This window comes from Dendrobates tinctorius, unplaced genomic scaffold (genome assembly GCF_039654945.1).
Source record: "Dendrobates tinctorius isolate UK_male_01 unplaced genomic scaffold, ASM3965494v1 ptg000192l, whole genome shotgun sequence".
Taxonomy (NCBI): Eukaryota; Metazoa; Chordata; class Amphibia; order Anura; family Dendrobatidae; genus Dendrobates; species Dendrobates tinctorius.
In genome coordinates this window covers 2,583,733-2,611,685 of record NW_027361859.1, presented here as the reverse complement: position 1 = coordinate 2,611,685, position 27,953 = coordinate 2,583,733, and the positions used below count along the sequence as shown (strand labels likewise).

General features: G+C 42.6%; 1 protein-coding gene across 1 annotated transcript; it reads right to left on the bottom strand.

Annotated features, from left to right (window-relative positions):
• Nucleotides 1-68: 68 nt before the first annotated feature.
• On the bottom strand, nucleotides 69-27,320 carry LOC141055799 (uncharacterized). The gene is made up of 7 exons (XM_073552512.1): nucleotides 27,188-27,320; nucleotides 3,773-3,922; nucleotides 3,491-3,643; nucleotides 3,284-3,407; nucleotides 3,118-3,212; nucleotides 2,720-2,810; nucleotides 69-1,652 (listed from the first exon to the last, which is right to left on the bottom strand). Exons 1-7 carry the CDS (start codon nucleotides 27,212-27,214, stop codon nucleotides 211-213), a joined length of 2,082 nt encoding a protein of 693 aa, XP_073408613.1. The 5' UTR covers nucleotides 27,215-27,320; the 3' UTR covers nucleotides 69-210.
• Nucleotides 27,321-27,953: the final 633 nt, after the last annotated feature.

The following is a 27,953-nucleotide window of genomic DNA, read 5'->3' as shown; positions in this document are numbered from 1 at the left end:
CAATGTGATTCTGTGGATTTTATTTTTGATATTCTATCTCTCAATGTTAAAATTAACCTGCCCTTAAAATTATAGGCTGTTCATGTCCTTGTCAGTGGGTAAACTTACAAAATCAGCAAGGGATCAAATACTTATTTCCCCACTGTATAAGTAACTATGCTTTTACAATTTGATAATAGAATAAAAAAAATTACTTGTAAAACATTTTCCTTATTCTCCACATGAAAATGGCTTCTCCGTTGTGTGATTTCTCTCATGTTTAACAAGATTTGCTTTATAGGTAAAACATTTTCCACATTCTGAACATGAATATGATTTCACACCTGTGTGAATTCTCTCATGAGCAGTAAGATTTGCTTTCTGATTAAAGCATTTCCCACATTCTAAACATGAAAATGGTTTCTTACCTGTGTGAGTTGTCAAATGTCTAACAAGTCTTGATTTAATGCTATAACACTTCCCACATTCTGAACATAAATATGGCTTCTCCCCTGTATGAATTCTCTTATGTTTAACAACATCTGCTTTGTGGGTAAAACATTTCCCACATACTGGACATGGAAATGGTTTCTCACCTGTGTGAATTCTCTGATGTGCTGAAAGATTTGACTTCTGGTTAAAGCTTTTCCCACATTCTGAACATGAAAATGGCTTCTCCCCTCTATGTGTTGATTGATGTCTAACAAGTCTTGATTTAATGCTATAACATTTCCCACATTCTGAACATGAAAACGGTCTTGCTCCTGTGTGAGCTCTCTCATGTGCAGCAAGTTCTGCTTTATAAGTAAAACATTTCCCACATTCTCTACATGAAAATGGCTTCTCCCCTGTGTGAATTCTCTGATGTGCAATAAGATTTGGTTTGTCATTAAAACCTTTGCCACATTCAGAACATGAAAATGGCTTCTCCCCTGTGTGACTTCTCTGATGTCTAACAAGATCCGATTTGTATGTAAAACATTTTCCACATTCTAGACATGAAAATGGCTTTTCACCTGTGTGAATTAACTGATGTGCAGCAAGATTTGGTTTCCGATTAAAACGTTTCCCACATTCAGAACATGAAAATGGTTTTTCCCCAGTGTGGCTTCTCTGATGACTAACAAGTCTTGATTTAACACTATAGCACTTCCCACATTCTGAACATGAAAATGGCTTCTCCCCTGTGTGATTTCTCTCATGTATAACAAGATCCGATTTGTAGGTAAAGCATTTTCCGCATTCTAAACATGAAAAAGGCTTCTCCCCTGTGTGAATTCTCTGATGTGCAGCAAGATTTGGTTTGTCATTAAAACATTTCCCACATTCTGAACACGAAAATGGCTTGTCCCCTGTGTGACTTCTCTGATGTCTAATGAGTTTTGATTTAATCCTAAAACATTTCCCACATTCTGAACATGAAAATATTTTTTCCCCTGTATGAGCTTTTAGATGTGGTGCTTCTATTTTTTCGTTACTTTTCTTAAAAGTCTGTGATGAATCAGAAGATAGGCCATGTTGAAAAAGTTTAGATGATACATTTTTGCTGTGAAACGTTGGTGATATATGTAGGATACTGGTATGCTCTTCATATAATTCGGGTTCGATACCATTATGATCAGCTTTAAAATCAGAAAAAATCCAATGTCCATGTGACCTCCTAGTATAGTCTTCTGCCAAGAAATGAAAAATGTATACATTAAAGATTAACAAATTATTTGGAATTTCAATTTATCGGCTTGGTCAAAAATTGTCAAGAAATTGAATACATGGCAAATCAGAAGTACTACAATACCACCTATTACCCCGAAAAAGACATGTTTTAGGACATTCTGTTGTCTCCTAGGACAGCATCCAACCCACTCCTAGCTCTTTAACGCAAACATAGGCTTAGTGATGTTAAAGTGACCTCAACATACATGACTATTTGGAAATGGATGGTAACTAACAGTCTGTTAAACCACACTACGCTTCTGGACATTTTCAAAATTAAAAAAAGTTCCAAAAATTATCCCTTTTGGGAGACAGATGACTGCTGTGTTAGTGTTTATACACATCATGATTATATGGAAGAAGCTATGGCTTTTTAACAAACAATGGTTTAAAAATTATCGATTTTTAGAGGAGAAACAGCTCTGATATTTGAAAGCCGAAGAAGCAATGGTTTAGTTTCTTTTAACCATCGAAAAATTGTTGATTACTTCTTTATGAGGAGTAACAACAGGTTGGAATTTGTAAAGTGAATAAGTAATGGGGAACCATCTAGGCCAATGAAAAAGCAACAGCTCATGAAAATTTTAGATGTGTTCTTTTGACTAAATATTGATTTTGAGGGGGTGGGGGCATTGATAGCATAGTAAAGGGATGACAACATTTCTCTTCTTGCTAGAAACAAAAATAATGACAAAAAAAATGATGATGATGAAGATGAACTAATGGCTTATTTCAGAAGTCAGTGGCTACTATATTTATTTGTAAAAAATTAAAAATGTTTTGGGAACCGTGTGGATTACAACGAATCAGTAACTTATTTTAGTGGTCTCATTGCTATTGACCACAAAATCTACTTTGCTCAAACCTAGTTGATATTACTGATACTGCTGAAGTTTTTATCATTTGATTAAAGATTTTCAAAAGATACATGGAAATTGAACAGTTTGGGTCAGCTAGGGGGCAAAGATATAACAAACCAGAAAACTAAAACCCCAGTAAATACGTATATATATAGGCTACAACTCACCTGAGTAGCTATCTGTAGGAATCTCCACTTTATACCAATCATCACCACTCACATATGTCTCTGTATTATTAATATTGTCCAGAAATTCATCCTGAAATAGTGTAAAAGCCACAGCATAATTTACAATTATGACCAAAAATATCAGAACAGTGGTAGTTATGGAACCAACCTGATGGTTCCTAATTCCAAACAGCAGTGCCCACAGCCAGAACATTGTGACCAGATCCAGAGAACATCTAAGGTCTATCATCAGGATTAATTCATCCTGCCATCTCCATCATTCTTATTACACAAGTATAAAACATATTATACTGGTGGATAAAACAAGACTGAACACAAGACCTTTACAGCCATCTATACATCATAGGGGGATCTCATAACACCTTCTCTTCACCTACCTGATAATCCTGAGGGATATTGGGATTTTCTGGTTTACAGTTCTGTGGAAGAGGAGTGGGACATCTCTCTGGTGTTGTCCTCTTACTGGATAGAACTGGAGGAAACACATACAGGGACTGAATACTTTGCATACAGATATAGACCGTCAGTATTTAGTCCTATTACCTGGTGATGTGAGGGTCTGGGGAACCTCCATGAACACATCCTTGTACAGATCTTTGTGTCCTTCTAAATACTCCCACTCCTCCATGGAAAAATAGACGGCGATATCCTGGCACCTTATAGGAACCTGGCACATACAAAGATACAGTCATACCCCCAATCCCTTCATAGCGTTACTGTATAATGTCCCAGCATTCCCAGCAGTGTCACCTCTACATTCAGCAGCTCAATAATCTTGCAGGTGATTTCTAGGATCTTCTGGTAATTAATGTCCTCATGTGTCAGGGGGTGAGGTAGAGGGCCTGTGATTGTGCTCAGGGATCTTCCCCAGGACTCAGAGGTCTTCTTTGCTATTGTGTAATCCTAGTTATGGAAACACACATTAATAAATCTCACTACAGATATTTCCAGAGTCCTCACCTCTCCAGTTCTGTCCATCTTTTATTCCCATAGATAGATCCTGATGACGTCACGTTACATCACTCTTCTCACCTCTCCAGTTAGCCGGAAGAGGATCTCTAAGGTGAGGTGTAATATCTTCTCCACCATCTTGTCCCGATCCCTATCCATCTTTGAAGGGTCAATCTGGAAAATTATCTTGTATAGAAGATCTCCACGGAGAGGATCAGATATTGTAGGGACCTGAATGGAGAGACAATGAGCCATTGTAAAATAATAAAGAATCCCATGAAATATTACAATTACTGGAGACTTTATATCAGTCTGATTCGGTACGATAGAAGATTGCGTTTTTACTACATACTGAAAATTACAGTAAGTAGTAAAAGCAATCATTCATCAGGAATTAGTGCCTGAGGGGGTCTAACTAATACAGTGAAAAGTTAAAAAAAAGTATGTCTATAAAAGTCCAGTCTACCAAACTACAAAACTGTTTAACCTAAATGGTAAACTGCAAAAACACAAAAGGTTGAAACATCACAATTGACATTTTTGGGGGTCATTCTACAATTCCCAAAAACTGCAATGGAAAGTGTCCAAAATGTCCTATATACCCTAAATGGTATCAGTAAAGCTACTCAGCAGACAAAAAAAAAAAGAATCCCTGATACAATAAAAAAGTTATGACCTCAGAAAATGCTGACACAAACTAAAGCTTTTGTGTGACACAGAGTCAATTCTCGCAGACAAGCCGAGAATCAGATTAGTCAAGGAGTCCAAGGTCATAAACCTGGAGGGTACGTTGTAAACAGAAGGAATTGACAAAGGCATAGTCAGGTAACAGTCTGAGATCAGAATACTAGGAAGAAAGCGAATCAGAGCAAGATAAGCCAGCAAAATGGATGGTCAGAATGAGGTCCAAGGACAGGCAGCAAAAAGATCCAAGAACAAAATACAAAGCACAGAGAGAAACCACACAGAGCCGAATGTACGTCTGACAGCCCAGCAAAGTAGCTAGGTAATCACCTGGGATAGGGAGCACCTGAAGGCAGCCTAGAACCTCCCAGTCACAAATTGGTCAGCTGAGCTGACAATGAAAACACCGATAGCTCAGCATGCCCCTGCACTAGACTGAACAAATAACCTGTCAAAGTACTGAAAGCCTCAAGCCAGCCAGCACAAGACTGAACGACTGTGCTGTCAAAATACTGACAGCTTCAGCACACCCCCGCACCATATTGGATAGCTGAGCTGTCAGTAACTGCATCACAGACACATTGAGGGGTGGTATCGTGACTGCACCCCTTCCTCAAAGGGGGCCACTGGACCCCCAGGTTTCCCAGGAAACCTCAGATGGAAGGCCCTAACCGCTCGGCATTCACATCACAAGCTGGGACCCAGAATCTCTCCTCAGGTCCGCTTCCCCTCCGGTGAATGAAGTATTAGAGGAAATTTCAGACTGTATGGGAATCCACAATTCTCTGAACTTCATACTCCTAGACACCAATCGACTGAAACCTGAGGAGGCAGGAATGAGGTAGACACTGCCAAAAGGGACAAATTACTTTGATAGAGACTTAAACAGTAATTTAACAGTAAGCATCTTATGATTTCCAACATTACAATTTCATTCCGCAGATGAGAATTTTTTTTTTTTTTTTTTTTTTTTTTTACGCACATGGACACATTAGCCAGAGTTTTGGATTTGTGTGATAAAATGGTCACTACCCCAACCTCTGTTGCATCCACCACCACAATGAATGTTTTTTGGAGTTTGGATTGGATTAGAACAGGAGGAGACATGAAACTCTTTTAATTGTTCAAAGCACTAATAGCAACTGGTGACCAAACCTTGAGATTCACCTCCTTACATGTAATGTCAGTAAAAAGTTTAGCAATCTGAGAAAAACCCTTGATAAATTTTGCAAAGCCTTAAGGTTATGCGTTTGAATCCAATCAATTATGGCCTGCATCTTTCCAGGGTCCATCTCAAACCCTATCGCTGACAAGATAAACCCCAAGGATGAAGTTTACTGAACAGAAAAAACACATTTCTCTTACAAAGAGACAACATTTGCAATACTACACGGACATGTTCCTGTTGAGAGTCCAATTCGGGTGTGAAAATTAGAATATCATCCAGGTAAATCACATCAAATCTCCCAATGCAAGCAGAGAAAATATCATTCCTAAGGTTTTGATAAACAGCAGGTGCAATGAATAACCCAAATGGCATGACAAGACTTTCAAATAAACCCTCAGACGTTAACCCCTTTACCCCAAGGGTGGTTTGCAATTCTGACCAGTGTCCCTTTATGAGGTAATAACTCTGGAACGCTTCCATGGATCCCAGTGATTTTGACATTGTTTTCTCGTGACATATTGTACTTCATGATAGTTTTAAAATTTATTTGATATAACCTGCATTTATTTGTGAAAAGAAACAGAAATTTGGTACAAATTTTGAAAATTTCACAATTTTCCAACTTTGAATTTTCATGCCCTTAAACCACAGACACATGTCACACAAGATACTTTAATAAGTAACATTTCCCAAAATTTTTTGGGGTAGGAAGTTATAAAGGTTAAAAATTGACAAGCGATTTCTCATTTTTACAACACCATTTTTTTTTTAGGGACCACATCACCTTTGAAGTCACTTTGAGGGGTCCATATGATAGAAAATAACCAAAATTGACACCATTCTAAAAACTGCACTCCTGAAGGTGCGCAAAACCACATTCAAGAAGTTTATTAACCCTTCAGGTGCTTCACAGGAATTTTTGGAATGTTTAACCCCTTAAGCCCCAAGGGTGGTTTGCACGTTAATGACCAGGCCAATTTTTACAATTCTGACCACTGTCCCTTTATGAGGTAATAACTCTGAAACGCTTCCATGGATCCCGGTGATTCTGACATTGTTTTCTCGTGACATATTGTACTTCATGTTAGTGGTAAAATTTCATTCAAATAACTTGCATTTGTGAAAAAAACGGAAGATTGGCGAAAATTTGGAAAATTTCGCAATTTTCCAACTTTGAATTTTTATGCCCTTAAACCACAGAGATACGGCACACAAAACACTTGATAAGTAACATTTCCCACATGTTTACTTTACATCAGCACAATTTTGGAACCAAAATTTTTTTTTGTTAGGAAGTTATAAGGGTTAAAAATTGACCAGCGATTTCTCATTTTTGCAACACCATTTTATTTTTACGGACCACATCACATTTGAAGCCACTTTGAGGGGTCTATATGATAGAAAATACCCAAAAGTGACACCATTCTAAAAACTGCACCCCTTAAGGTGCTCAAAACCACATTCAAGAAGTTTATTAACCCTTTAGGTGCGTCACAGGAATTTTTTGAATATTTAAAAAAAAATGAACATTTAACTTTTTTCACTAAAAAAATACTTCAGGTTCAATTTTTTTTATTTTACCAAGGGTAACAGGAGAAATTGGACTGCAAAAGTTATTGTGCAATTTGTCCTGAGTACGCTGATACCTGATATGTGGGGGGGAGCCACTGTTTCGGCGCATGGCAGACCTCAGCAGGGAAGGAGCGCCGTTTGACTTTTTCAATGCAAAATTGGCTGGAATTCAGATCGGACGCCATGTCGCGTTTGGAGAGCCCCTGATGTACCTAAACAGTGGAAACCCCCCACAAGTGACCCCATTATGGAAACTAGACCCCCCAAGGGACTTATCTAGATATGTGGTGAGAACTTTGAACCCACAAGGGCTTCACAGAAGTTTATAACGTACAGCCGTACAATTAAGAAATCATATATTTTCCACAAAAATGATCTTTTCACCCTCAATTCTTATTTTTCCAAGGGTAACAGGACCCTAAAAGTTATTGTGCAATTTGTCCTGAGTGCGCTGATACCCGACATGTGGGGGTAAACCACTATTTGGGCGCATGGCAGAGCTCGGAAGGAAAGCAGCGCCATTTGACGTTTTTGGCTGGAATTGAGATCGGACACCATGTCGCGTTTGGAAAGCCCCTGATGTACCAAAACAGTATAAACCCCCAACAAATGACACCATTTTGGAAACTAGACCCCCCAAGGAACTTATCTAGATGTGTGGTGAGCACTTTGAACCCCCCAGTGCTTCACAGAAGTTTATAACGACCGGGCGTGAAAATAAAAAAATCGTATTTTTTCCACAAACATGATCAATTAGTCTCCAATTTTTTTATTTTCCCAAGGGTAACAGGAGAAATTGGACCCCAAAAGTTGTTGTCCAATTTGTCCTGAGAATGCTTACACCTCATATGTGGGAGAAAACTACTGTATGGGCACATGTCGGGGCTCGGAAGGGAAGTAGTGACGTTTTGGAATGCAGACTTTGATGGATTGGTCTGCGGGTGTCATGTGCGCTTGGAGAGCCCCTGATGTACCTAAACTATTGAAACTCCCCACAAGTGACCCCATTTTGAAAACTAGACCCCCTACGGAACTTATCTAGATGTGTGGTGAGCACTTTGAACCCCCAAGTGCTTCACAGAAGTTTATAACGCCTGGGCGTGAAAATAAAAAAAATCATTTTTTTCCACAAAAATGATATTTTTGCCCCCAATTTTTTATTTTCCTAAGGGTAACAGGAGAAATTGGACCCCAAAAGTTGTTTTGCAATTTGTCCTGAGTATGCTGATACCCTATATGTGGGAGTAAAACACTGTTTGGGCGCATGACAGAGCTTGGAAGGGAAGGAGCACCATTTGACTTTTTCAACGCAGAATTGGCTGGAATTGAGATGAGACGCCATGTTGCATTTGGAGAGCACCTGATGTGCCCAAACAGTGGAAACCCCCCAATTATAACTCCAACCCTAACCCCAACACACCCCTAACCCTAATCTGAGCCCTAACCCTAGCCCTAACCCTAACCCTAACCCTAATGGGATAATGGAAATAAATACATTTTTTTTATTTTATTATTTTTCCCTAACTAAGGGGGTGATAACAGGGGGTTTGATTTACTATTTATGGCGGTTTTTATGTTTGGCGGCTGTCGCACGCTAAGGCTGTGGGCCCACGTAGCGTTTTAAAACGCTCACTAAAAACCGCACTCCTTCCCAGAAATCGTGCGTTTTTTTCCGTGCGATTTCACCGCGATTTCGCCGCGATTTTCGTGTGCGATATTCAAGCACTTTCCAAGCGATTTGAAGCATCGCTTGGAAAGTGATTGACAGGTTGGTCACACTCGTCAAACATAGTGTTTGACAAGTGTGACCAGGTTTTTACTATTGAGGCCACCTATGCGGCATCAATAGTAAAAGATAGAATGTTAAAAATGCTAAAAAAAATAAAAAAATCGGGGTATATTTACCTTCCGGCGTGCCGCGCTGCATTCCCGGGCCTCAGCGTTCCCAGTAATGCCTTGCGAGACCTGTGATGACGTAGTCTCGCATTACTATAGCGATCTCGCGAGACCGCTAGAGTCACGCGAGACTACGTCATTACAGGGCCTTGCCGCAAGGCATTACTGGGAACGCTAGGACGGGAATGCAGCGCGGGACATCGGAAGGTAAATATACCCCGATTTTTTATTTTTTATTCTTTTTTTACAGGGGTATGGTACCCAGGGCCTGGAGGACAGTCTCCTCTCCTCCACACCGTGGGTACCAACCGCACATGAGACGCTTAACTTCCCGCATGGTGGGCATAGCCACATGTGGGAAGTAAGCGATTCTCATGCATTCCTATGGGTGCGGAATAGCGGCAATTCTTTGCGATTCCACACAAAAGAATGAGCATGCTGCGATTTTTTCCGCGATGCGATTCCGCCGCGGAAAAAAGCGCAGCATTAGCACAGCATGTGCGGAATGCCATAGGAATGCATGGGTGGCGTTTTGTACACGATTTTTAAACGTTTTCGCAGCGTTTTCGCGCCGAAAATCGCTGCAAAAACGCTTAAAAATCGCTACGTGGGCACATAGCCTAAAAGACGCTTTTTATTGTAAAAATAGTTTTTGCATCACCACATATTGAGAGCTATAATTTTTCCGTATTTTGACCCACCGAGTCATGTGAGGTCTTATTCTTTGCGGGATGAGTTGACTTTTTTATTGATACCATTTCCGGGCACGTGACATTTTTTGATCGCTTTTTATTCCGATTTTTGGGACGCAGAATGAACAAAAACCAGAGTTTCATGAATTTCTTTTGGGGGGTGCGTTTACACCGTTCCGCGTGCGGTAAAATTGATAAAGCGGTTTTATTCTTCGGGTCGGTACGGTTACAGCGATACCTCAGTTAGGTCTTTTTTTATGTTTTGTCGGTTTTTTGCAATGAAAACAATTTTATATAAAAAATAATTATTTTTGCATCGCTTTATTCTGCGAGCTATAACTTTTTAATTTTTTTGCGGATGACGCTGCATGGCGGCTCGTTTTTTGCGGGACAAGATGACGTTTTCAGCGGTACCATGGATATTTATATGCGTCTTTTTGATCGCGCGTTATTGTACTTTTTGTTCGGTGTTATGATAATAAATCATTATTTTTTAAGGGGTTCGCTAAAGGGGTTAACTAATGGGACAGTTTTATAGGGCGGGTCGCTACGGACGCGGCGATACCAAATATGTGTACTTTTATTGTTTTGGGTTTTTTTTATTTTCAAAAAAATGAATTTATTGGGGAATATTTTTTTTTTTTACTAATTTATTTAGCGATTTTTTTAAAAATTATTTTTACACTTTTTTTTTTTTTTTTTACTTTATTACATAGTCCCAGGTGGGACATCACTGTCCTATGACAGATCACTGTGACAGATCAGCAATCTGTCACAGGCAGTTTTGCAGACTTCCTCATGCCTGCGCTTTGCAGGCAGTGAGGAAGTCGGCTCGCTACAGGCCCCCGTCGCCATCTTGGATCCAGGGGCCTGTAGGGAAGGAGTCCCCCACAGCAGCGCTGCAAATTGCGCTGCTGTGGGGGGCTCAGGGAAGCACGGAGGGAGCCCCCTCCCTGCCGATGCTTCCCTTTAACCCCCGGTACACCGCGATCGTGTTTGATCGCGGTGTACAAGGGGTTAACGTGTCTGGGGCGGTCCGTGACCTCCCCTGACACATTGTGCCGGGTGTCAGCTGTGATAATCAGCTGACACCCGGCTGCCATCAGCGGCGCTCACCACGTGGGAGCCGCTTATCGCATTAGACGTACTATCCCGTCCTTGGGAATTTGGGAATTAAGTCCCAGGGCACATGGACGGGATAGTAAGTCTAATGGCAGAAAGGGGTTAAAAAAAAAAAATGAACATTTAACCCCCTTTCTGTCATGTGACGTACTATCCCGTCCATGTGCCCTGGGACTTAATTCCCAGGGACGGGATAGTACGTCACAGCGATCAGCGGCGCCCACGTGGTGAGCGCCTCTGATCGCAGCCAGGTGTCAGCTGATTATCACAGCTAACACCAGGCACAATGTGTCAGGGGTGGTCACGGACCACCCCCGACACGTTAACCCCTTGCACACCACAATCAAACACGATCGCAGTGTACCGGGGTTAAAGGGAAGCATCGACAGGGAGGGGGCTCCCTCCGTGCTTCCCTGAGCCCCCCACAGCAGCGCAATGTGCAGCGCTGCTGCGGGGAGCTCCATCCCTGCAGGTCCCCGAATCCAAGATGGCGACGGGGACCTTCGGAGGCCTGCAGGGAGCTGGCTTCCTCAGTGCTTGCAAAGCGCAGGCATGAGGAAAGCCTGTGCAGTGCCTGTGACAGATCGCTGATCTGTCACAGTGATCTGTGATGTGACAGATCAGCGATCTGTCACACGACAGTGATGTCCCCCCTGGGACAATGTAGTAAAGTTAGAAAAAAAAAAGGTGTAAAAATAATTTAAAAAAAAAATAAAAAAATCGCTAAATAAATGAAAAAAAAAATAAATTATTCCCTAATAAATTCATCTTTTGGAAATAAAAAAAAAACAATAAAAGTACACATATTAGGTATCGCCGCGTCCGTAACGACCCGCCCTATAAAACTGTCCCACTAGTTAACCCCTTTAGCGAACCCCTTAAAAAATAAAAAACTAGGCAAAAACTAATGATTTATTATCATACCGCCAAACAAAAAGTGCAATAACGTGCGATCAAAAAGACGCATATAAATGTCCATGGTACCGCTGAAAACATCATCTTGTCCCGCAAAAAACGAGCCCCCATACAGCATCATCAGCAAAAATATAAAAAAGTTATAGCTCGCAGAATAAAGCGATGCAAAAATAATTATTTTTTATATAAAATTGTTTTCATTGCACAAAAGCGCCAAAACATAAAAAAAGACCTAAATGAGGTATCGCTGTAACCGTACTGACCCGAAGAATAAAACTGCTTTATCAATTTTACCGCAGGTGGAACGGTGTAATTGCACCCCCAAAAAGAAATTCATGAAACGCTGGTTTTTGTTCATTCTGCGTCTCAAAAATCGGAATAAAAAGCAATCAAAAGATGTCACGTACTCGAAAATGATACCAATAAAAACGTCAACTCGTCCCGCAAAAAATAAGACCTCACATGACTCGGTGGGTCAAAATATGGAAAAATTATAGCTCTCAATAAGTGGTGATGCAAAAACTATTTTTACAATAAAAAGCGTCTTTTAGCGTGTGACAGCTGCCAAAAATAACTACCCGCTATAAATAGTAAATCAAACCCCCCGTTATCACCACCTTAGTAAGGGAAAAATAATAAAATTAAAAGAAAATGTATTTATTTCCATTTTCCCATTAGGGTTAGGGCTAGGGTTAGGGCTGAGATTAGGGGTGTGTTGGGGTTAGGGCTGGAGTTAGAATTGGGGGTTTCCACTGTTTGGGCACATCAGGTGCTCTCCAAATGCAACATGGCATCTGATCTCAATTCCAGCCAATTCTGCGTTGAAAAAGTCAAATGGTGCTCCTTCCCTTCCAAGCTCTGCCATGCACCCAAACAGTGTTTTACTCCACATATCAGCCTACTCAGGACAAATTGAAAACCAACTTTTGGGGTCCAATTTCTCCTGTTACCCTTCGGAAAATAAAAAATTGTGGGCAAAAATATCATTTTTGTGGAAAAAAATGATGTTTTTATTTTCACGCCCGGACGTTATAAACTTCTGTGAAGCACTTGGGGGTTCAAAGTGCTCACCACACATCTAGATAAGTTCCGTGGGGGGTCTAGTTTCCAAAATGGGGTCACTTATGGGGAGTTTCAATAGTTTAGGTACATCAGGGGCTCTCCAAACGCACGACACCCGCAGACCATTCCATCAAAGTCTGCATTCCAAAACGTCACTACTTCCCTTCCGAGCCCCGACGTGTGCCCATACAGTAGTTTTCTCCCACACATGAGGTATCAGCGTACTCAGGACAAATTGGACAACAACTTTTGGGGTCCAATTTCTCCTGTTACCCTTGGGATAATAAAAAAACTGGTGACTAAAAGATCATGTTTGTTGAAAAAATACGATTTTTTTAATTTTCACGCCCGGGCGTTATAAACTTCTGTGAAGCCCTTGGGGGTTCAAAGTGCTCACCACACATCTAGAAAAGTTCCTTGGGGGGTCTGGTTTCCAAAGTGGTGTCATTTGTTGGGGGTTTTCACTGTTTTGGCACATCAGGGGCTTTCCAAACGCGACATGGTGTTCGATCTCAATTCCAGCCAAAAACGTCAAATGGCGCTGCTTCCCTTCCGAGCTCTGCCATGTGCCCAAATAGTGGTTTACCCCCACATATGGGGTATCAGCGTACTCAGGACAAATTGCACAATAACATTCAGGGTCCTGTTACCCTTGTAAAAATAAAAATTGGGGGTGAAAAGATCATTTTTGTGGAAAAAATAAGATTTTTTAATTGTACCGCTGTACGTTATAAACTTCTGTGAAACACTTGGGGGTTCAAAGTTCTCACCACATATCTAGACAAGTTCCTTGGGGGGTCTAGTTTCCAAAATGGGGTCACTTGTGGGGGGTTTCCACTGTTTAGGTACATCAGGGGCTCTCCAAACGTGACATGGCGTCCGATCTGAATTCCAGCCAATTCTGCATTGAAAAAGTCAAACGACGCTCCTTCCCTACTGAGGTCTGCCATGCACCGAAACAGTGGCTCCCCCCCACATATCAGGTATCAGCGTACTCAGGACAAACGGCACAATAACTTTTGCAGTCCAATTTCTCCTGTTACCCTTGGTAAAATAAAAAAAATTGAATCTGAAGTATTTTTTTTATGAAAAAAAGTTAAATGTTCATTTTTTTTTTTAAGTATTCAAAAAGGTTGGGGGTTTGATTTTCTATTTATGGCGGTTTTTATGTTTGGCAGCTGTCACACACTAAAAGACACTTTTTATCGCAAAAAAAAGTTTTGCATCACCACATTTTGAGAGCAATAATTTTTTTAATATTTTGGCCCACAGAGTCAAGTGAGGTCTTGTTTTTTGCGGGACGAGTTGACGCTTTTATTGGTACTTTTTTCGGCCACATGACATTTTTTGATTGCTTTTTATCCTGATTTTTGAGAGACAGAATGAGCAAAAACCAGCAATTCATGAATTTCTTTTGGGGTGGCGATTATACCGTTCCGTGTGTGGTAAAATTGATAAGGCAGTTTTATTCTTCGGGTCAGTACGATTAAAATGCGATACCTCATTTATATATTTTTTTATGTTTTGGCGCTTTATAGAAAAAAGTAATTGTTTTTGCATCACTTTATTCTGACAGCTATAACTTTTTTATTTTTTCGGTGATGATGCTGTATGGCGGCTCATTTTTTATGGGACAAGATGACGTTTTCAGCTGTAACATGTTTATTTATATCTGTCTTTTTGATCGCGTGCTATTCCACTTTTTGTTTAGCGGTATGATGACAAAGCACTGTTTTTTGCCTTGTTTTTTTTTATGGTGTTCACTAAAGAGGTTAACTAGTGGGACAGTTTTAGGTCGGGTCGTTACGGATGCGTACTTATATTGTTTAGATTTTTTTTATTCAAATATTTATTTAGTAATCGAATAAATATTGATTTTTTAATTATTTTTTAAAAAAAATATTTTAGCAATGATTTAATTTTTTTAAAATTTAATGGTATCTTTTACAATATGTCCCACTGTGGGACACTCATTTTGTGCAGGCTGATCGCTTCTAAAGTATGCAGATCTGCATGCTATAGAAGCTGCACTCAGTGCACACTGACCTAAGAGACTTCCTGACATGCACTGCGCATGGCTCTGGAGACCCGGATGTCATCATGACATCGGGTCTCCATGGCAGCAATAGCAACCATGCGGCGTGTCGTGGGGTCTCCGATCCAAAGACAGAGGGGCTGTCAGATCTTCTGCCGGCTCCGGAACACTGCTCGCAGTGTTCTGGGGGGGATAAAGTGCCGGGTGTCAGCTGTGAGAATCAGGTGACACCCGGCCGTGATCTCCCGCGCTGCCCCCCCGTGAGAGCGGCTGATCAACCATGACGTACTATCCTGTCTATGGGCAGTAAGTCCCAGGGCACATGGAAGGGATAGTAAGTCTAATGCAGAAAGGGGTTAAAAACTCTGTTATCCAATCATCACCTTTCCGGATTGCTTATCAAATTGTAAGCCTCTATAACCACTTAGCTCCCAGAAGATGATTATATACGTCAGGGATAAGTGAAAATGTGTAAAAACCAGGGGAAGAGTCTTGAGGAGATCATTTGCATATTTCCAGTGCCTTCTGGGATAAGTGAAGAGTCTCCGCGAGCTCAACGATCACTGGGTTTTGGCCGTTGCAGCTGAAAAGAGGAAATCAGAAAACCAGGGGAAGAGTCTTGAGGAGATCATTTGCATATTTCCAGTGCCTTCTGGGATAAGTGAAGAGTCTCCGCGAGCTCAACGATCACTGGGTTTTGGCCGTTGCAGCTGAAAAGAGGAAATCGGAAAACCAGGGGAAGAGTCTTGAGGAGATCATTTGCATATTTCCAGTGCCTTCTGGGATAAGTGAAGAGTCTCCGCGAGCTCAACGATCACTGGGTTTTGGCCGTTGCAGCTGAAAAGAGGAAATCGGAAAACCAGGGGAAGAGTCTTGAGGAGATCATTTGCATATTTCCAGTGCCCTCTGGGATAAGTGAAGAGTCTCCGCGAGCTCAACGATCACTGGGTTTTGGCCGTTGCAGCTGAAAAGAGGAAATCGGAAAACCAGGGGAAGAGTCTTGAGGAGATCATTTGCATATTTCCAGTGCCTTCTGGGATAAGTGAAGAGTCTCCGCGAGCTCAACGATCACTGGGTTTTGGCCGTTGCAGCTGAAAAGAGGAAATCGGAAAAACCGCGCGCCTATCGGAGCGCGAATTTTGGCTCATCTTTCATCGTTTTTAAGAAATCTCAAGATGGAAGATGCCAGGAGCCATTTGGTGAGCTGCATTTCTTGCTACATGTTCACAGATTTACAAGTGGAAAAGCCAAACTTCACATGCCACAAATGCAAGCTTGTGTCCCTGTTGGAGGAAAAGTTGCAAAATCTCGAAGAGAGGTTAGCTACATTGAAGATCATTAAGGAAGGTGAAGAGTTCTTGGACAGAGCAGAATTATCTCTTCATGTTACAGAAAGAGAAGAAATTCGAAGTGCACCTGAAGAAACAGAGGAATGGAGACATGTGACCCAGAGAAGCAGGAGGATCAGGAGGCAGTCAGCACCCATACTGCTCAGAAACCAGTACCAGGCTCTCACGCAGGAAAACAATGAAGAAATACATCAGGATAAGACTTTGCCAACAAACAGCAACCTTGTACGCCTTCAGAGTCCTCCTGGATGGAGAAAGAAAAATGTTGTGAAGAAGAAACGGAGAGTGGTGGTCATGGGGGATTCACTGTTGAGAGGAACAGAGGCCGCTATCTGCAGACCGGATATAACTTCAAGAGAAATGTGCTGTCTTCCAGGTGCAAAAATTAAAGATGTGTCTGACAGGATATCAGGACTCTTCAGACCTACAGATGACTTCCCATTCCTGCTACTACATGTGGGGACAAATGACACCGCAAGAAACGACCTGGAAACCATCTGCAGAGACTTTGAAGACTTAGGCAAGAAAGTGAAAGAACTGGGAGCGCAGGTGGTCTTCTCTTCCATCCTCCCAGTGGATGGCCATGGAACAAGGAGGTGGAATAAGATTCTGCAAGTGAACAACTGGCTACGTCGATGGTGCCGTCAGCAACGATTTGGATTTCTGGATCACGGAGTGAACTACTTATACGATGGACTACTTGCTAGAGATGGGGTGCACCTTACGAAGACTGGAAAGCATGTATTTGGAAGTCGCCTTGCTACACTTGTAAGGAGAGCTTTAAACTAGAACAACATGGGAAGGGAAGCAAAAGACCAGAAAAAGCCATACACCTGACAAATGCTATTGAGAACTCTGCTATTAGAAGTGGAAAGGAAGAACAAAGACGAAAGAATCTAATTAATAAAAATATTGGAGAAAGAGAAACCAATCACAAACTAAAATGTTTCTATACTAATGCACAAAGCATGGGCAACAAACAAGGAGAATTGGAACTACTAACACAGGAAAAGAAATATGATGTCATTGGAATCACTGAAACTTGGTGGGACAATACACATGATTGGAATACAAGACTAGAAGGATACAACTTATTTGCAAGAAACAGACTTGATAAACGAGGAGGGGGTGTTGCATTGTATGTTAGAAACGCGTATATCTGCACAGAGATTGAAGCTTCAGAGACTGGGAGTTCTGTGGAAACTGTTTGGGTAAGAATACAAGGACAGAACAATGGAAAGGACACCATTGTAGGCATTTACTACAGGCCGCCTGTGCAAGCTGAAGATATGGATGAACTCTTTATGCATCAAATGGCCAAGTTCTCCAAAAAATATGACATAGTTGTCATGGGAGATTTCAACTATCCAGACATTTGTTGGGAATCTCTCTCAGGCAAAACTAACAGGTCAAGGAAATTCTTATCCTCTCTTGCTGACAACTTTATCTTCCAAAAGGTAGGGGAGAAAACAAGGGGAACTGCTACCTTGGATCTAATCCTTATAAACAGGGAGGAAATGGTTGAGGAGGTAAAAGTGGCTGGAACCCTAGGAAGGAGCGACCATGCTATTTTAGAATTTTGGACAACTAGAGGAGGAAGACCTGTGAAGACTCAGACGTCAAGGTTAGATTTCAGAAAGGCAGATTTTAAGGGATTCAGAAAGATAATTGGAGGGATCCAATGGCTGGATATCCTTAAAGACAAAAATGTCCAGGAAGGATGGGAAATCTTGAAAAATGAAATTCTCAAAGCACAGTTGTTAACAATTCCGAAAAGAGGGAAAAATAGGAAGCATTTAAGGAAACCAGGATGGGTGAACACAGAACTTAAGCACATGCTAAAAAGGAAGAAAAAAATGTTTATAAAATGGAAAGAGGGAGGCATATCTAAAGAAGAATATAATGCTGTCTGCAGAACCTGCAGGGCACAAATCAGATTATCTAAAGCTGACAATGAATTGAGGCTTGCAAGAGATGTCAAAAGCAATAATAAAGGATTTTGGGGATATGTCAAAAGTAAAAGAAAAGTCAAAGATGCTATAGGATTTTTACAGGATGAAAATGATGAAATGGTAAGACAGGATGTTGAGAAGGCTGAACTTTTAAATTCCTATTTTGCATCTGTTTTCTCTCAGAAAGGAAATGTAACACCAACTGTTATTCACTGTCCTATTAAGGGAATAGAAGAATCCAGGATATCTATAAACAGAAAGATAGTGAGGAAACACTTAGCTAACCTAAATGAATTCAAGTCTCCAGGTCCAGATGAATTACACCCCAGAGTACTGAAGGAGATAGCAGAAGAAATTTTTGAACCCCTCTCCATAATCTTTGAAAATTCTTGGAGAACAGGAGAAGTGCCAGAAGACTGGAGAAGAGCAAATGTTGTTCCTATCTTCAAAAAGGGGAAGAAGGTGAACCCAGGCAACTATAGGCCGGTGAGTCTGACTTCTATACCAGGAAAGATCTTTGAACAAATTATTAAACAACATGTATGTCAATACCTGGATAAGAATGAAGTGATTAAACAGAGTCAGCATGGGTTTGTAACTAATAAGTCATGTCAGACTAACTTAATTTCCTTCTATGACGGTATCACTGATTGGGTGGATCAAGGAAATGCTGTAGATATAGTATATCTTGACTTCAGCAAAGCATTTGACAAAGTCTCTCATACAATCCTTATTGAAAAAATGACTAAGTATGGAATGGACAAGGCAACTGTTAGGTGGATTCATAACTGGCTTAGTGATCGGACCCAAAGAGTGGTCGTAAATGGCTGCACATCCAGTTGGAAGAATGTCTCAAGTGGGGTACCACAGGGCTCTGTCCTGGGCCCTGTATTGTTCAACATCTTTATCAACGATTTAGATGAAGGAATTGAGGGTAAACTGATTAAATTTGCTGATGACACAAAGCTAGGAGGGATAGCTAATACTAGAGAAGAGAGAGAGAGGATTCAAAAAGATTTAAATAAACTGGAGAAGTGGGCAGCAACTAACAGAATGGTTTTTAACAGGGAGAAATGCAAAGTACTACATCTGGGCAATAAAAATGAAAAAAACATATATAGAATGGGAGGAATAGGGCTAAGTGACAGCACATGTGAAAAAGACTTGGGTATACTAATAGATCACAGACTGAATATGAGTCAACAGTGTGATGCAGCAGCAAAAAAGGCAAATGCAATTCTAGGATGTATTAACAGAAGCATACAGTCTAGATCACGTGAAGTCATTATTTCCCTCTACTCCTCTTTGGTCAGACCTCATCTGGAATATTGTGTCCAGTTTTGGGCACCACATTTTAAAAAAGACATCAACAAACTGGAGCAAGTTCAGAAAAGAGCGACCAGAATGGTGACCGGTCTGCAAACCCTGTCTTATGAGGAAAGGTTGCAGGATTTGGGAATGTTTAGTTTGCAAAAGAGAAGACTGAGAGGAGACTTAATAGCTGTCTACAAATATCTAAAGGGCTGTCACATTGTAGAAGGATCAACTTTATTCTCATTTGCACAAGGAAAGACTAGAAGCAATGGGATGAAACTGAATGGGAGGAGACACAGATTAGATATTAGAAAAAACTTTTTGACAGTTAGAGTGATCAATGAGTGGAACAGGCTGCCACGAGAAGTTGTGAGTTCTCCTTCAATGGAAGTCTTCAAACAGAGGCTGGACAGACATCTGACTGGGATGATTTAGCGAATCCTGCTTTGAGCAGGGGGTTGGACCAGATGGCCCAGGAGGTCCCTTCCAACTCTACGATTCTATGATTCTATGATTCTAAGTATTTTTGAAAGTGATTTTGTTTAGTTGTTCGAAATCAAGGCAAGGATGGAGGCCGCCATATTTCTTTTTAACAAAGAAAAATCCAGCAGCAACAGGGGAGGACGATAGACAGATATGACCCTTCTGTAATCTTTCTTTAACACATTCTTTCATGGTGGTCTGTTCAGGCCCGACAAATTGTAAAGGCGAGCTTTAGGTAATTTGGCAATATGGACAAGATTAATAGCACAATCATAGGGATGATGAAGAGGTAGTATCATCACCTCTTATTCCAAGAACACATTTCTCAAATTTTCAAAGAATACATTTTCCAGGTACCCCAGCAGACCCTTCTGACTAGCGGAGCATATTTGTACAGATTGTAGACATTACTTGCAACAATTGGAGCTCCATTTAACAATTTTCTTCTGATACCAATAAATAACAGAATTCTGAAGAAGCAGTCATGGAAGCCCCAGTACCAACCCAGAAGGTAAATTATACAAACCAAAACAGGTGATGGATTCAGATTTAATTGCTCCCACTCGGAGCATGAAATCCACAGTTACCCTCCCTCTTGAACAAATTCAGGGCTGTGTTTTGTCAATGGTGAAAATTTGAATGGTTCTTTCCAAACTAACGGTCCCTAATCCTAACCTTAAAAGCAGTAAAAGCAGTACAGAATCAATAAAGTTAGCAGCAGACCCGCAATCAATGAACACCAATGCTGATAACACCTGGTCCTTGAAGGTTCACATAGTAATCATTAATACTTTACCAGAGGATGAAAAAGAGACTTGGGGGGGGGTCTGGATCACCTCTTCGGCAATCACCGAGATCCAGTCGTTCTCCCAATGGTTTGAGTTGGGCAATCCTTGATAAAATGCCCAGCGAGACTACAGTAATGAGTGTTTGAGCGCTTGTGTGCGTTTCCTCTCCACCACACGAAAAGTGGCAACTCTGACCTCTAATGTCTCCACCTTGGTAAATGAACCTGCTCCAGGTAAGTATAACAAGCAACCTGCTGTTCATCCAGGTTCTCACTAATTCTGTGGTTCATTCATATGGCCTGGGTCACAGCCTCTGCCAGAGAATTAGGGGCATCATGAAGAATCAGAGCATCCTTAAGAGCTTAGGAAAGACCTTTGCTGAACTTACCCCTGAGAGCTGCATCATTCCACTGAACTTCAGTGGACCACTGCCGGAACTCAGTGCAGTAGTCCTCAGCCATGAGGCCCCACCTGATATAGGTTGATGATCTTTTTCTTAGCTACGTGGATCCTGTCAGGTTCGTCAAAGATCAAACCTAAAGCACCAAAAAAGGTGGCCACAGAATACCATTTTGGCACTTATGGAGAAAGAGAAAATGCCCAGATGTCACAAGTTTACTGCAACAGAGACGAGCCAGAAAACCACAGCATCTGATTTCTCCTATTCCTGCACTGATTAGAAGCACTTCACCTTCATATTAAATGGTGTATGTTTCTTTTAGTAGTGCAGGGGTTAATCTGCTCAGTTGAGAGGTCCTGGAGCGTTAAGGCTCTCAGCTGTGCACTGTTAACCATTCTTCTCTCCTACACAACCTGGGTCCTGACTAGCACTCATTGTCAGAGAAGCTTATGCTGCATGGCTGGAGGTTGTTGTTGGTTGCTATTTGAGATGGATTTATCTGTGAATGTTGCTAGGTTTTGAGCATGTGACAATTGCCTTCCTTCTCCTACTTTGGTTTAACATCTTCTTCCACTCCCTAGTGCATTCCTATGTTATATGTGTGTGTAAATTTGTTTGTTTAATCCCTGTTCGTATTACCTTGGTAGTCTGGTTGGTGCACTATGGTACACTACTATTCCCCTCTTCCCTGGGTCGGGGAAGGGTACAGACTAAGGGTGGATTCAGGAGCCAAGGAAAGGTACAAGGCTACAGTGTCTTCACCATCAGAAGTAACCTGGGAAGTAGGGCGAGCTAGGACGCCCCTAGCTTTAGAGAAAGGGAAAGAGCCTTTGGTTCCGGGACAGACAAAAAGAGTCTCGACTCCCACAAAGTAGGGTGTTATGAATGAGTCACCAAAGGAGGAAAAAACAAAAATACAAGCTAAGTCCAGAAAACCGGAGAGGTTGGTAGCTATCGGATTGCAGACCCCTGATCCTATCCACAACAACTAACAGTAGCCGTGGGGGGTTCCTACGATGCCCTAGACCCCTCGATCACAGCTGGAGAACTAAATAGGCCTAAAGAAAGAAAGGGGAAATCTAAACTGCCCCAGAGCAGACCCCATAGCAATAGGCAGCCCCCAACATATAATGACGGTCAAGAAACATGAAAACACTAACACAGATAGAAAGATAGGTTGAGCAAACTATGGGGCCCAAGCTAACTAAAAAGGACAGGATAGAAAAGCTGCTGTCTGCAATCCGCAAAAAACCCTGCCAAAAAATGTCCCAACCGTCTGATAGGAAAAACAGGCCCTGAAGTCGCTAGGACTTCAAAATGACTATATCAGCACTCAGGTAAATTCTGAAGACAGAGCAAAGAAACTGATCAGAGACAAAAATGGAACTCAGCACACCCCCGACCGGGGATGGCTGAACTCCAAAAAACAAGGTAAACAAAACTAATAAGTTCAATAGCAGAGCAAAAACTTGTCTTTGGGAAGCAGGAATCAGACTGGTCTCCAAGAATCCAGCAGAGAAATCACCAGCGACTCAGAAGGGCGTCGGCTGCCTTATATCCAGTCAGCAGTTCCTGTTACCCAGTCATCATCTACCAGATCAGGTGTTTGGTAATCAGCCTCACTACCTTCCTTCACCAGAAGAGGGAGTTCATCAGACATCGACGGTGAAGGGGAAAATGAACTCACAACAGTAGGGACATGATTATTCTCACCTGTTGACACTTATAATCTGATGACTGGGTCTGCAGGGTAAAAAATGGCCTACAGCTCTCCCTGAGCTCCCTAAACCGGTTTTTCTCTCCTAAAAACTTAGTGTCACGTGGACCCGCAGGCCGGTAACTGTAAACAAGACGCGGCACGTGATACAATCCTGTCTGACACGGCCCGCAGGCCGGTAACTAAACCAACAAGACAAGGGGAAGGGAAAACAGTTACAACAGTGGGACCTGCGATAGGGAAAGGGGACGTGGAGACCTCCTGCACTCCCCTGAGTCAGTGTCCCTAACGCTCCTAACGTTCCCTATGTCGGTTCCACACCAGGTGCCGCTCAGGATACCTGTCGCCCTAGCACACCCTACACCTATCCCTTGCTAGGGAGCTGGGTGGCGCAGGCACTGGCCCCACCGCTGTACTAGTACACACGAAGGAAAAACACAAACAGGGAAACACCACTTAGCTTTACTCTGTTGCACTTGCTCCTGGCAACAGAGTCCACTACCAGAATGCAGCTCTCCTCCTGAAATGCTGCCACCAAGCTCTGTCAGAGCTACAAGAAAATCCCCTATGATTCCTTCCACACCAGGGCTAAGACAGTGCTGCAAGGAACGTTCTTCTTCCTCCACCAAGGATGGTTGAAATGAATACTATCACCAACGCTGATTGCAACACCAGTGACTCTTTTATAGCACAGCCAGCAATCACACCTGCATTATAAACATATGCACTTAACTAAAGAAACAGAGTGCAATGATGCTCACCACCACCGGGGGCAAACTTAGAACAAACGACACCACACTGCAATAATCCAAATGGCCACCGGGGGCAAAAACATCTCTAAGCACAGCTTGAGAAAAAAAAAAAAGGTTACTAGTGCACTATATCTGTCATGATCCAGCATGGATCATGACACTTAGATAGGGTCATTACTAGTCCGGAAGAGATCATCTGAATCAAAATCACCACCTAGTCACAGAGCCTGTGAACAGTGTGAATAATGGTAAGAAATAAAAAACGTATAGGCCAAATGTAATGTGACAGATGGCAGAGATCTGGGACTGACAGCCCACTCACCTGATACAGGGAGTACCCGAAATAAACCCAGAAATTCACAGTCTCAGATTGGCTGATCAAGCTGTCAATCAAAACACAAACAGCTTCATCACACCCCTGCGCCAGTTTAGACAGCTAAGCTGTCAGTAACTGTATCCCAGGCTCATTGAAGGTTGGATTGCTGACATTTTGTTTGTTTTCCTTTTGTTTTTAAGTTCCACAATTTTTTAAGCCACTAAAATAACTAAGAACGTATCACATTGCCAGGTAATTTTTATTGCACGATTGCCACAAAATAAAACTCAAAAAGCAATGGAAGAATAAAGTTTTTCTTTTACTAATTTACTTCACTTCAGTACATTATATGATAAAATTAAAGGAGTCATTCAAATTCAATACTAAATGTGGCTCTACAGATATGATGACATGTTGTGAATTCATTTCTGGTCTGCCTCTGGTTGCTGGTGAGGGTGGTGGAGCTGGTTGTATTGACAGAGGAGTCGTGAGTTCTCTTTCTGGGCTCCCTCTGGTGGTTACAGGAGGTAATGAAGCTGATCTAATTAACAGAGACCTGCCACCTGATAATGAGGACGACAATTGGACATCTGGAGTCTCTGACTGGATTTAAGACAGCCGACTCCCTCTAGCCCCTGCTGGTGATTTTTTCCTGCCTCCTGAGGTCTTAGTTTCCAGTTCAGTCCCTGCCGTCTCAAGCTAAGTGTTCTTTGCTATTGTTCACATTTGATTTGGTTTTGTCTATTCAGTTTTGTGTGGTCAGCCAGCCCCGGCTGGGGCTGTGCTGAATTTCCATTCTTATGTTACTGTTTGTGCCAGTTTGCTTTTTGTCCCTTATTAGATTGGCCTCTGTTTGCTCTGTTTTCAGAATATGCCAGAGTGCTGATATAGTGGGTGAAGTCTAGTGACTTCAGGGTTTTTTTTTGCCATCAGAAGTGTTGGACATTTTTGCAGGGTTTTTTGGGCGTGATTGCAGACAGTATCTTTCCTTTCCTGTCCTTGCTAGTTAGTGTGGGCCCCATCGTTTGCTCAGCCTATTTTCCTACCTGTGTTTGTGTTTTCATCCTGTCTCACCGTCAATACATGTGTGGGGGCTGTCTATTCCTTTGGGGTCTGCTCTGGGGCAGTTTACATTTCCCCTTTTTTTGCTTTAGGCTTATTTAGTCCTCCGGCTGTGTCAAGGAGTTTAGAATCATCGTAGGTACACTCCACGGCTACTGCTAGTTGTGTGGATAGGATCAGGGGTCTGCAATCCGCTTAGTTACCAACCTCTCTGATTTTCTGTGTCTTGTTTTCCTCCTCTGTGACCCAATCATAACATTGACAGAAAAAAAAAAAAGTTATGGGTCTTGGAGAAAGCAGATTAATAAATAAAACTCAAATAAACAAACAAAATAAATTAGCTGAACTGTGATGCCACAGCATTTTATCTCAATTAACCAGATGTCTATTTTCAGTAAGGGTACCGTTACACCTAGCGATGCACCAGCGATCCCGACCAGCAATATGACGCGGTCAGGATCGCTGGTGCATCGCTAGGTGGTCGCTAGTGAGCTGCCACACAGGCAGATCTCACTAGCGACATTGCTGGGGACGGGGGGTCGCTACTTACCTGTCAGACGCGGCGATCCTGCGTCCTCCCGCCCGGCTCCACGCGTCGCTCGTCGTCACAGCAGGAAGCCCAGCAGGAAGTGGCCGACGAGGAATGGTTCAGGAGCTTCTCGCGCGATCAGCGATAATCAGCGAGGGAGCCGGTCGGAGGTAAGTATCACATGCAGCGATATCGTTAGCAATATCGCTGCAACGTCACAAAATCGGTGACTTTACAGCGATATTGCTAGCGATATCGCAGTGTGTAACGGGGGCTTAAGCCAAGACGAATAGTCTGTTATCTATGTGTTGACTTTTGAATTTGTGCTTCTTTCTTGCTGGTCAATAGTCTGAAATGTTGACTCTGCTTGTAGGTTAAATTGATATTTCCAAATGGATGAATGGCTAATGCATCTTATATCAGCTCCTACAACTTGTTTGCTGTCTTTGCAAGACCGTGATACAGGGTCATTGAATAATGATATGTTGAATATACATTGTCCAGGCCAGCCAGTTTGATGACTTGCAAAATAGAGGAGGAAAAACTATGCAAATTGTTTAATTATTTAATCTATCTCTTCACCATTCTTCCCCTTTACGTCTGGATGCTGGCTTGAAGGACAGTTGTTAAATAAAAAAAAAAAAGAGTATATATATAAGTATCTGAAACAGGTACCTCCACACATCCAAGAGATCCAGAGATTCAAAAAGATCCCGAGATTCTTTACAAGACAGCAGCGAAGACATCACGAGGGACACAGATTTGACATGCTACAGGATGCCAGCTTAGAGGATCACGGCCCCGGCTGGAAAAATACAGATCTACTCCATTGCCCATCACTGAACCAATGGATATGTTTGGGGTAGTCAGGATCTGGAACCACTGTTCACCTGAGCCCCATGGATACGTTTGGGAAAGCCAGGAAAAGGACATGCGGCTCCATGTAGATGTTCGGAGAAGCTAGGTCGTGATCCTCCGGACAACTGGCCTTCTACCTCAATGGACTGTCATCTTCCTAAGCTTGTCGTTACCTTCTCTCTGTGCATGCCACAATGCCACAGGTAATCGGCCTTGGAAGCTCTGAAGTCACAGCTGCTCTGATCCTGTAGAATGGCGAGACTGTAAGTTTACACCTTCTTGGGTCTTTTGTTGGGACTGCGCTATGTGTTATTTGTCTGTTTTGTGGTTCCATGAAGTATTGCCACACTGTTTAACCCTCACCCTGTGCTGTGTGAATAGTATTATGTCCATGGTAAAAGGAGAGCTGGCGCTCAGTGGACTAATCCATGGGGTTTCAGGCTCGCGGACCAGGGCACCAGCTGACCCCCATGGCTCCACATGAACTTAAAGAAAACCTTCATAGGGAGCAAAACTTCAAAATCCAAAACTAGAACTGTAATGAGCTAAAGACAGGAGGAAAGAAAGTCAGCACTGTCAGGAAGATAAGGGGAGAGAAGGAAGGATTCACTATATTCAGCTGTGTGTCCTTCCGAGAAAGGCTCAGAGAGAGCCTCCTCCATTATATGGGAACCAAAAGGAGAAAGAGAGAGAAATAAAAGGAGACAGAGCCGCCCCCATTCTATGCTACACACTGAGCACTGACATCCCACTACTGTCCCACTCACTGCTGAAGGGGTTAATGTCCTCCCCCCCAACCCAACCAGTAATGAGGAATCTCCAGCACCTACCTCCTCCTGCAGAGCCGCACTCCACATATATGGCTGCTCTGTGCGCACAGGACCTGGGATGAGGTCACAGGAGGGGAGGAGTCAGGGGTCACATGATCAGGGGCCTCAGTGTATGCAGGACTCTGCTGTGCTGAGTGTCATGGTGCTGGATGAGGGGAAGTTTTTGTGTGGGGTCAGGAGGAGTTTACAGGGGGGATGTAGCAGAGCCGTGTGTGTACGAGGTGTACGGAGCAGAGCCGTGTGTGTACGAGGTGTACGGAGCGGAGCCGCGTGTGTACGAGGTGTACGGAGCGGAGCCGCGTGTGTACGAGGTGTACGGAGCGGAGCCGCGTGTGTACGAGGTGTACGGAGCAGAGCCGTGTGTGTACGAGGTGTACGGAGCGGAGCCGTGTGTGTACGAGGTGTACGGAGCGGAGCCGTGTGTGTACGAGGTGTACGGAGCGGAGCCGTGTGTGTACGAGGTGTACGGAGCGGAGCCGCGTGTGTACGAGGTGTACGGAGCAGAGCCGCGTGTGTACGAGGTGTACGGAGCAGAGCCGTGTGTGTACGAGGTGTACGGAGCGGAGCCGTGTGTGTACGAGGTGTACGGAGCGGAGCCGTGTGTGTACGAGGTGTACGGAGCGGAGCCGTGTGTGTACGAGGTGTACGGAGCGGAGCCGTGTGTGTACGAGGTGTACGGAGCGGAGCCGTGTGTGTACGAGGTGTACGGAGCGGAGCCGTGTGTGTACGAGGTGTACGGAGCGGAGCTGTGTGTGTACGAGGTGTA

Excerpts from the sequence above, each read along its gene's own strand:
- LOC141055799 (XM_073552512.1), bottom strand. The coding sequence starts at position 27,214 with ATGTGGAGTGCGGCTCTGCAGGAGGAG. Across the intron at positions 3,923-27,187 it reads GTGCGGCTCTGCAGGAGGAG|GTCCCTACAATATCTGATCC; the intron begins GTAGGTGCTGGA and ends CTCTCCATTCAG. Across the intron at positions 3,213-3,283 it reads CCAGACCCTCACATCACCAG|TTCTATCCAGTAAGAGGACA; the intron begins GTAATAGGACTA and ends TGTTTCCTCCAG.